Source organism: Arabidopsis lyrata, assembly GCF_000004255.2.
Source record: "Arabidopsis lyrata subsp. lyrata unplaced genomic scaffold ARALYscaffold_7, whole genome shotgun sequence".
Taxonomy (NCBI): domain Eukaryota; kingdom Viridiplantae; phylum Streptophyta; class Magnoliopsida; order Brassicales; family Brassicaceae; genus Arabidopsis; species Arabidopsis lyrata.
Window position 1 is genome coordinate 7,161,894 of NW_003302549.1, and position 10,050 is coordinate 7,171,943.

Below are 10,050 nucleotides of genomic sequence, written 5' to 3' on the forward strand. Positions count from 1 at the left end.
CGTTTACTCGTTCCGTTGACGGTTATTTTTTTGTTGTGTCTTTTTATCGTAACTTTTCATTAAAATATTGACGGTTATTCTTTTTTGTATCTTTCTACCGTAAATTTCCGTTAAAATATTGACAGTTACTTTTTACGTTTGTGTATCTTTATCGTAACTTTTCGTTTAAATATTGACTGTTATTTTTTTTTGGGTGTCTCTTTTGATCGCAACTCTTCGTTAAAATAATTACTGTTATTTTTTCGTTGATAGTTATTTTTTTCGGTTGTGTCTTTTTATCTTAATTTTCTGTTAAAATATTGACGGTTATGTTTTTTGGTTGTGTCTTTTTATCTCAACTTTTCGTTAAAATATTGACGATGATTTTTTCTCTGTTGTATCTTTTTATTGTAACTTTCCGTTAAAAATATTGACGGTTATTTTTTCTTGGTTTTATCTTTTCATCGCAACTCTTCTTTAAAATATTGACATTTACTTTTTTTCATTGACGGATATTTTTGGTTGTGTCTTTTTATTGCAATTTTCTGTTAAAATATTGACGGTAACTTTTTTTGTTTGTGTATTTTTATCGCAACTTTCCGATAAAATATTGACGCTTATTTTTTCTAAGTTGTGTCTTTTTAGTTTTTATCGCATATTTTTGTTAAATATTGACGGAAATATTTTTGGGATAGTTCTATAATCTATTTGTTAAATTATAGTCATATTTTTTTTATTTTACGGTTGTATCTTTATATTTGCATTTATTCATTTAAAGTTACGTCTCTTCACTATATTTCATTGTACTTTTTTCGTCACAACTTTTTGTATGAATAATTGTTTATTGTGACATTTGAACTCTATGTATTTGTCCTTCTTCCTAAGTAGTTCCCAAACTTTTGTTCTTTAACATAGATTATTTGTTTCATTATAAATCCAAAAAAAGATCTGTAAAATGCTTCCAACTTATTTATTCTCTAAACTATTTCTAAACATACATAATCTTAATATTAAAAGAATTCTTCTCATTTAACTAAAGTTTTTTGGAGTGATTATAAAAATGGGGAAGTTTTAATCAACTTTAAATATAAAATTCTAATGAAAATACCAACAATTTGGTTCTTAGAATTTGACGGATTATACAGTAACTTTTTTTTTATTTAACTATTTTATATGGTAACAATGATGCTTTCTATCTTAAAGCAATATATATGGGTTGTATACAACGAAATATTGATGTTGAGTTAGCACTATTACAAAGTCGGAATATGAGAAGACATCCTCATGTGACGCTTGTGATTGGGCGCTTTGAATGTGGTAATCATTAAATAAACCGTTTCAAATAGTATAGTAATCCAGAAATCATCTCCATTATTAGGAAAAAAACAATGGTTCCAATTCGTCACATGAATATTCAAGAGAGAAGTTTTATTATTCAGTTAATTTAAATATAAATAAATGTGATCTTGTAAATGTTTATTTGTTTGTTATAGATGTAATTTAAAATTTAAAATCATCAAATTTTATATACTTTCGAATATATATTATAAAATAAATATTAATTTTATATTTGAAAGAACAATGGACAAACAAAAAACACCGATTCTCGAGCAAAGTTCTTAGTCACCTACAAGTCATGCTGAGTACAGACTCCATCTGAATTTTTGGGTTGACCGGCTAGAATTTTTCATCTCTATATTATAACTCTTTGTTATGTATTTTTCACCTTTTTTTTTTGTCGAAAATGAGATCTATTTTTGTCACTTATAAATAATTTTACATTCACAAAAATTGTTTCAAAAGTATTTTTAATCATAATTATTTTTTTTCATTTTTATTCATAAATTTGTTTAACATCTTTGGAATATATTTACGTTAAAACATAGTTAATTTTATGTAATAATTCAAATTTTTGAATATATTATCATAATAGTTTAATAAATAAACACAATCAAATATATTTATTGAAAATGAGTTCTCATATCGCGGGGGTTCATAACCTAGTATCTATAAAAATAAAAATAAAAACCGAAAGAAAAAAAAAAAAGACAAAAGACGAAAGACAGAAAAAAAAAAAAAAACCAAAGACAAATATCAAATTAATCTGTTAACTAGATTTATTTTTTAAAATTTAGGATACATTCCACCACTTGTAAAGTTCCTTAACATCTTTCCACCACTTGTTTTAGCGAATTTAACTCCATTACAGTGAATAATCCAAAACTCATTTACTTATATAGTCTTTTGGATTATCACATGCGGCAAAAGTCTTGACTCTTGATAACTCCATCATAGTAGTTTACTACTAAAAAACAAAAACAGAAAAAAAAAAAAAAAAAAAAAAAAAAAAGTGGACAATACGATCGACTTAAATGCTTGCTTATATAAAGCATTCATCATTTACTATTTCTCCATCAACAAATCAAGAAGTTGAAAGAAATCTCTGAAAATGGCCGTAAGTTTCGTAACAACATCTCCTGAGGAAGAAGAAGCCAAACCCAAACTAGGCCTTGGAAATATTCAAACTCCATTAATCTTCAATCCTTCAATGCTTAACCTTCAACCCAATATCCCTAACCAATTCATTTGGCCTGACGACGAAAAACCTTCCATCGACGTACCCGAGCTTGATGTTCCTCTCATCGATCTTCAAAACCTTCTCTCTGATAAGGACTACTATACTTCTGCTTCTCCTTCCTCCACTTTAGAAGCTTCCAGACAAATCTCCGAGGCCTGTAAGAAGCACGGGTTCTTCCTCGTGGTCAATCACGGCATCAGCGAGAAGCTTATATCAGACGCTCATGAATACACGAGCCGTTTCTTTGATATGCCTCTCTCTGAAAAACAGAGGGTTCTTAGAAAACCCGGCGAGAGTGTTGGCTACGCAAGCAGTTTCACCGGCCGCTTCTCCACCAAGCTTCCATGGAAGGAAACCCTTTCTTTCCGGTTTTGCGACGACAAGAGCCGCTCAAAATCTGTTCAAGATTACTTCTGCGATGCGTTGGGACATGGGTTTGAGCCATTTGGGTAAAAGTTAAAACAGAGCAATAAACTAAAAAAAAAAAGAAAGAGAAAGAATCAAACATTTAACATGTCGTTTGTCCTTTCCTCTGTTTTTTTTTAGAAAACGTCTTAAACCAATAACCGGTTTCTTCCATACCGACCACTGTACCGTAACTGTAGAAGACTTATGTTTTTGTTGTTTTGTGGTTGCAGGAAGGTGTATCAAGAGTACTGTGAGGCAATGAGTTCTCTCTCACTGAAGATCATGGAGCTTCTGGGGCTAAGTTTAGGCGTAAACCGGGACTACTTTAGAGACTTTTTCGGAGAAAATGATTCAATAATGAGACTGAATTACTACCCTCCATGTCAGAAACCAGATCTCACACTAGGAACAGGACCTCATTGTGATCCAACTTCTCTTACCATCCTTCACCAAGACCATATCAACGGCCTTCAAGTCTTTGTGGAAAATCAATGGCGCTCCATTCGTCCCAATCCCAAGGCCTTTGTGGTCAATATCGGCGATACTTTCATGGTAACCCATCTAAAGAAAAAACCTCACATCTTGGTTAGATATACACAGCCTTTGGCTAGGTATCACCATTTACTAAACCGGGCTTAATCTCGTTTTGTAGGCTCTATCGAACGATAGATACAAGAGCTGCTTGCACCGGGCGGTGGTGAACAGCGAGAGTGAGAGGAAATCACTTGCATTCTTCTTGTGTCCCAAAAATGACAGAGTAGTGAAGCCACCAACAGAGCTTTTGGACAGCATCACATCAAGAAGATACCCTGACTTCACATGGTCTATGTTCCTTGAGTTCACTCAGAAACACTATAGAGCAGACATGAACACTCTCCAAGCCTTCTCAGATTGGCTCACCAAACCCAAGAAATAAAATATCCATGTCTCTTGTCTTGTTAGTTACTAGCTACTACTATCTTTTATACATTTCATGTATGTATATATATGGTAATATGCAATAATAACACCTTTAGCATTTCATTTATTAAATCCATTCGTTAAACTACCATACAAATACACCCACAACTATTTAACAAATCAAGAAGATATTTGTAAAGATCAATATCCATCTAAATTTTAACGAGAATATATATATCGATATGGGAACAATTGGTTTAGCTAATAGCAAGTTCAGGGAACCGGAGAAGACAAATCAATACAAACACAGTGAACACACCAATGTCTACGACAAATGATTACAAAAATAAGGTTAAAGAAAGTAACTTTGCACATCATGCATCACCTTGGAGTTTCATCAGAAAAAACAAACATATGGGACACCGTATACTGTATACATAGGTCCATATATAGCCTAACTAAGAATGCTTTCTTTCTCACAATCATAAGACTTCCAACTCCCAAATGATAGATATATGGATTTGCGTGTTTTTGTTCAAAATAACCACATTTATTGATTTTCATGTCCAAGCAAAAAATTAAAATTAAATTTAGTTTACAGTTAAAAAAAGTCCATAAATATATAAACATGTGAGCGTGTTTCTATAATAAGGTCTCTAGGAAACAAACACTTCATATCGATGTCAAATATTGGTTATTATTGAAGGTCACCAGTAATTAGAACAATTTCAACCAGTTTTTACCAATTTCAACAATGAATTTTTAGTCCAGTGATCCATCGAAACAAAAAAAAAAATTGAAACCAAGGTCAAAAAAGCGATTAAGATGCCGAGAGGCAAAAACCCTGATGACCCTAGGAAATATCGACCATTATTCATTTTTTTCACCGTCTGTTCGTTTTAAAAGTTTTTGGAGAGATATATCAGATATCTAAAACGATAGCATCCAAGACCAACCTTACCACGGTCTGGATGATTTTTCTCCTATCTGGTGAGATAGAGTTAGCTTTCCCGTGCAAACGTAACAGTGAAATTTTGAATTATGTTTTGAAGTCATAGGTCAAAGCTGCCTAATAGAAGATTCAAAACGAAAGATGTAAATAAAATTTGTCACCGGAGATGATCTAGTCTGGCAATCGTCCCGGGGAAAACTCACGTTATGGAGTGTAGGTGCATTTCCAGTAAAATATAAATAATTGAATTTACTCTACACAGAATAAAAAAATGAACGTGGTAAAATGGTTAGGAGTGCACCTAATAAGTGTAGAAGATCCGCCCCTCATCATCGGCCAAATGACTAAAAATAAACATGTAGCCGGGGAGGACCAATTCTGGACCAGCGATCACCCGGCCTTCTTTTCTTAGACGTTAAAATTTGTTTTCTATGTTGGTCGACGTTGCTGAGAATAACAGTTTTATGTTAATAACAAGTATAAGTGACTTGCATGCTGAACTCGTGAGGATATGCCTAGATAAGATTAGCATGTTTTTGCGGTTCGGTATAGAAAATAGTGGATCAGCAAGAATTTGCATGTCAAACTCGATAGGACACGTTTTGATTAGATCAGAATTTTCAAAAGATCGAGATAAGGACTAGAACCATCGAGAGGGACATCATCTAATTTCCATTTCTTTTTCTAAGACCTTTGAGTTTGGGCTAAACCCGGAAAAACATCCCAGCCAGAATGGTCTTAGTCCAAAAAGTCCAAAATTTGGGGATAAGGTTACATAGGTTTTGGGCTTCAGTGACTGTCCTAATTGACAAATGACAAATGACAAACGACAAACCTAGATGTCATGGACCAGCACTACCCACGTTTAGTTTACTTTGAAAAGTACATGATGCATGTTTCTTTCATATTTTAGATTATCGTGTTAGGTTAATTTGCTTAAACACTAAAAGTATAAATTAAGATAAATTTATCCTTAACAGAAATCGAGTAGCGTCGCGTTCTCCTTATGGGCTATTAAATATTAATGGGCAAGTCCACTATTATTTATTAGGTTAGTAGCCCATCCGTCCATTTTAAATTTAAACGGTTGAACCTCATCCGTAGATCTTGAAAATCATTGTTTTCTTTTTTTCTTTTGGCATGGTCCGAAAATCATGTTTATATACTTCTGCAAATTTTGGATGTTTTCTTATCCCTGCCTCTAATTTCGATAGACTTCATATTAGAGAATGTATATATATATATATAGTTGGTTTTATCTTGGTTTAATCTTTTGTATAGTTCGGTTAGCATAGTGGTTTAGTTCCACTTGTATTTAACCTTAATTTGTATCTCATTTAACACTTGAATGGAGAATTTTTTTTACCGAGATTCAGTTTCATCTCTCTCTATTATTTTTATTTTTTTGAATACCAGGAGATTCTGAGACAAATGCCGTAATCTCCCTACGCCCGAAATCACAACATGTAATATTAGTTTCGTCTCAAACGTCATTCGAACCGGCGACATCTACGCTTCGCCTAAGATCTTTACCAGTTGAGGTAAGGACACTTGGTCTCTCTATCTTATACATGGGAAAATCTAATATTTCATATATAATCTTTTGCGTTAGTTTTTCTCTGACATATGCTATCACTATCTCACACAAGTCCTGGACTAAAACTCGTAAAGCAAGGATTTTAGATATCTCATGGTTATTAACTTTTTAGAGGCATCAACTTCTGAAAACGTCGAAGTAGTGTAGCGGTCAAACCTTGTATTATCCATTCAACAGTTTTTATTAGTGGGTCACTTTTGTTTTGCTTTAAGCACTAAAATAGTTTCGGCTCGCCGTGCTATTAATATATGCGCGCAACTACGTATTTTGGAATACAAGCAGAAAAACTTCAATAATATCTTTATAGGAAAAAGAAAGCTTTACTATTATTTGATTTACTTCAATTTACAACTCAACATTGACCATATTATATAGGAAGTAACACAAAACGATAGACGGAATAGCAAACTAGTTATAGACTTATAGGTCTGTATGTTTTCACATATGTACTTGTTCTTTAGAACTTTTTCGAATTGTTCAACCAAAAATCATTGATTGGGTAGGTAAGAAATCGTCCTTAGTTTATAATCATATATATAAATATAACACAGATAAAACTGGATCATTCCATTTCTGAATCTCTCGGACATGACACCAACTGATCGAGAAATACATAATGATCATGTACGTGTACATGAGGATATGTTTGGCTTCAAATCACTATCATATATTATGGGGTTAAATTAAACCCCACACGGACACACACAAATAAAAAAGTTATCAACAATACTTATAAGTACAAAACTAGAACATATGTACACATATTAGCTAGGTTTGTCTCATGTCTTGCTCTCTAACTATTGTAGTTTTTTTTCATCATTAGATCCGTCTAAAAACTTAATTAAATATCGATTAAATCCTTTATCAAAAAAAAAATATCGATTAAATCAGCCAATTAAAAAATTATTATAAAGTTTTCCATTTTAGTGGTTCTTAGTGATTTTATCGTTTTATGAATGTGAAAAAAGATAACGTGAACCCTTTATAAAATATAGTGTTTATAGAATTAATGTACTGAAAAAGTGTAGTGTCATCAAAAGATTCAAAACTCTAAGACTACGAGTTATTTAATTAATTAATTTTTTTTTTTTTGATAAAATGTAGTTTAAATTTTGAACTGATGATAGAGATGGAGTTAATTTTTTTTTTTTTTTGCAGCGTAATTAATGTTTCTATTTTCTATATTATTGTTATTGGTTTTCCTTTGGGAATAATATAGGTTTTTTTTTCGTCTAGATTTATTATTTATTGCAAATTATAAGAACTGTTAAGTAGACGATTCTATAACAGACAATTCCTTCCGATCCTTATTAGATACACGACCTCCTTCACCTCCTTCACCTCTTTCTTCATGGTTTTGATGGACACTTTCTTCTCTGTGTAGAATCCTGGCGAACGGCTATAATTGTATATCGCTGGAGATCTCTTACATACTTACCTCCAATAATATGCAATTTATTAATAAATCGCAGTATCTGGAACTCGAATCCCAAACTTCTGGATGTAAAAGCATTAATGAACTTTTGATCAACCAATAGGCTAAAAGTGCTTCCACAGAATAATATAGGTTAAATATTAGTATTAATTCTTAATACAACATTAAGATATTGTCTGGGACTATCTTTTTCGGAACACAATCCGATTTGATGATCATGAATTTGTTGGACGGCATCTCTTCTTCTTCTTTTTATTGTTGGGACGGCATCTCAAAGTTTGATAAACGAAATTTTTTAAACAACCACACATTTAAATTAAAATTAAAATAAGACTCCTAGTTGATAATTAATTAATTTAACAACCAATAATGATATAACTAAAGATACAAACGAATATTAGGGAGATCTCAACCACTCATCATGCGTATCTCTTAAGTAATTGCTTAAAACATTAGAACTATTGTCAACTTCGCTCAAGTTCGTGACGTGTATTAATTAAAGTGGATATTTAAATCTAGAATAATGAGATTTTATTAAAATAATATGTGATTCTGTTCATATGCTTATGGGTACTTAGAAAAAGAGGAGGCAAAAGAAACCAAGATTTTGGGGATATGTATAATACTGTGTCGTATCTTGAATTACAAAATAAAGGAAGATTGAATATTAGATAATCTTCTAAAGTATCTTAACAAAAAATAAGAATATCTTTAATTTTTGATTCTTGAATAACAAAAGTAAAGTCAAGATTAGAAAATAATAAGGTGGTTCTATTATATGCATTGAACTTAGGCTTTTATTTATGGCAACTGGCAAAATGCTTCTTATTTCCGAAAAAGCATCGTATAAATCATAATCTTGTATAATTAAGTGGTCTGAGTTTCACATTTGTTATGGCATTTATGATGCGAGGCATGTGCTTATGAATTTACACGTATCCTGATACTTGCGTATATTAGTCATTTAAAATTTCAAAATAGTATGTATGTTTGTGTTAGGGTTATCAACTCATGCACGTATATATACACTCAAACGATCTTTTTTTTTGTGTGGGTAGTATTACTATCGATCTGTTGATATATTAGTTATCTGGAACTTGTATCTTACCACTTTCAAACTGCCCAAACGATATGTTTTCTCGTGGTTAGTATTATTACTTCAATTGTCTCTAGATCTTTCTATGATATAACTCAGTATGTCGTAGAGATAACAGTTATGTTCCTTCTCAAATTCGCAGTTTTATGTGTGAACAATTCACATAAAATATGGAAGCTCACCAAGGTGATACTGATAGCGTACAGAAATCAGTTGTTAGGTTGGAAACATCCTTGCAGATTCCGACTATAATAGAGCCCAAAAGATGGTTCCCACCTACACTTGCTTCATACTCATCCGATGTTATTGTATTGGCCTTTATTTTACTATGCCCTTCCGATTTTCCTTCCAATATAGGTCTTAGTGATTCATGCATATGTATTATATAAAACCTTATTTCCATTCTAAAAAATGCAAGAAAACATAACAATGGAATGATACAAAAATGTTATAATGAAAGGGAAACGAAAATTCGCTTATCTGTGCGAAAAAAATGCTCTACTGAAAACATCACACCCTTGGTCTTTAAGGCGGCGAATCAGGCTAATCATGGTGAAGTTACGATCTACCCATAAAATCCGTTTGAACATAACAGCATGGTATACACTTGTACTTATTTAAACCAAAGCTACACCTCAATCCACGAATGAACTTTAAAACCTATGCACCTTCCTTGCTCTCAAGATGAAATTTCAAGAAGACTTTAGACATTTGTTCTGCATTAAAAATACTGTGAGATTAGTTAATTAGAACATCAACCATAGCTGTTATGTTGTAATTAAAATGCATGAACAAAACTACACCATATCGAACATTGCATATATTTGTGTCCCATTGATGAACTAGTAACATGTGAAAAATCTAGCGTCGATATAATGACTTTCACATTTGCTCTAAGTACATATATATATACGTGTATGAACAAGAGAATAATTATTGGAGCTATGGACATATGATATCTACGAAAAAAAAACTGTTGTATATTCCACTAACAAGCTTCAATACCAAATCTAAAAAGGACAATAATTTTGAAATGAGTTTCGATTTAGCTAAAGCTCACACCTACATATAACAAAACTTAGAGCTCGGGTAAAAGAGATCATAC

General features: G+C 32.1%; 1 protein-coding gene across 1 annotated transcript; it reads left to right on the top strand.

The window, feature by feature from the left end:
* The first annotated feature begins 2,097 nt into the window (after positions 1 to 2,097).
* Positions 2,098 to 5,089, top strand: LOC9305743 (gibberellin 20 oxidase 1). Its single transcript, XM_021017882.1, has 3 exons — positions 2,098 to 3,006; positions 3,196 to 3,517; positions 3,618 to 5,089. Exons 1-3 carry the CDS (start codon positions 2,429 to 2,431, stop codon positions 3,879 to 3,881), a joined length of 1,164 nt encoding a protein of 387 aa, XP_020873541.1. The 5' UTR covers positions 2,098 to 2,428; the 3' UTR covers positions 3,882 to 5,089.
* Positions 5,090 to 10,050: the final 4,961 nt, after the last annotated feature.

Coding starts and splice junctions, on each gene's coding strand:
- LOC9305743 (XM_021017882.1), top strand. CDS start 2,429: ATGGCCGTAAGTTTCGTAACAACATCTCCTGAGGAAGAAGAAGCCAAA. Junction 3,007..3,195: donor CATGGGTTTGAGCCATTTGG/GTAAAAGTTAAA, acceptor TTGTGGTTGCAG/GAAGGTGTATCAAGAGTACT. Junction 3,518..3,617: donor ATATCGGCGATACTTTCATG/GTAACCCATCTA, acceptor CTCGTTTTGTAG/GCTCTATCGAACGATAGATA.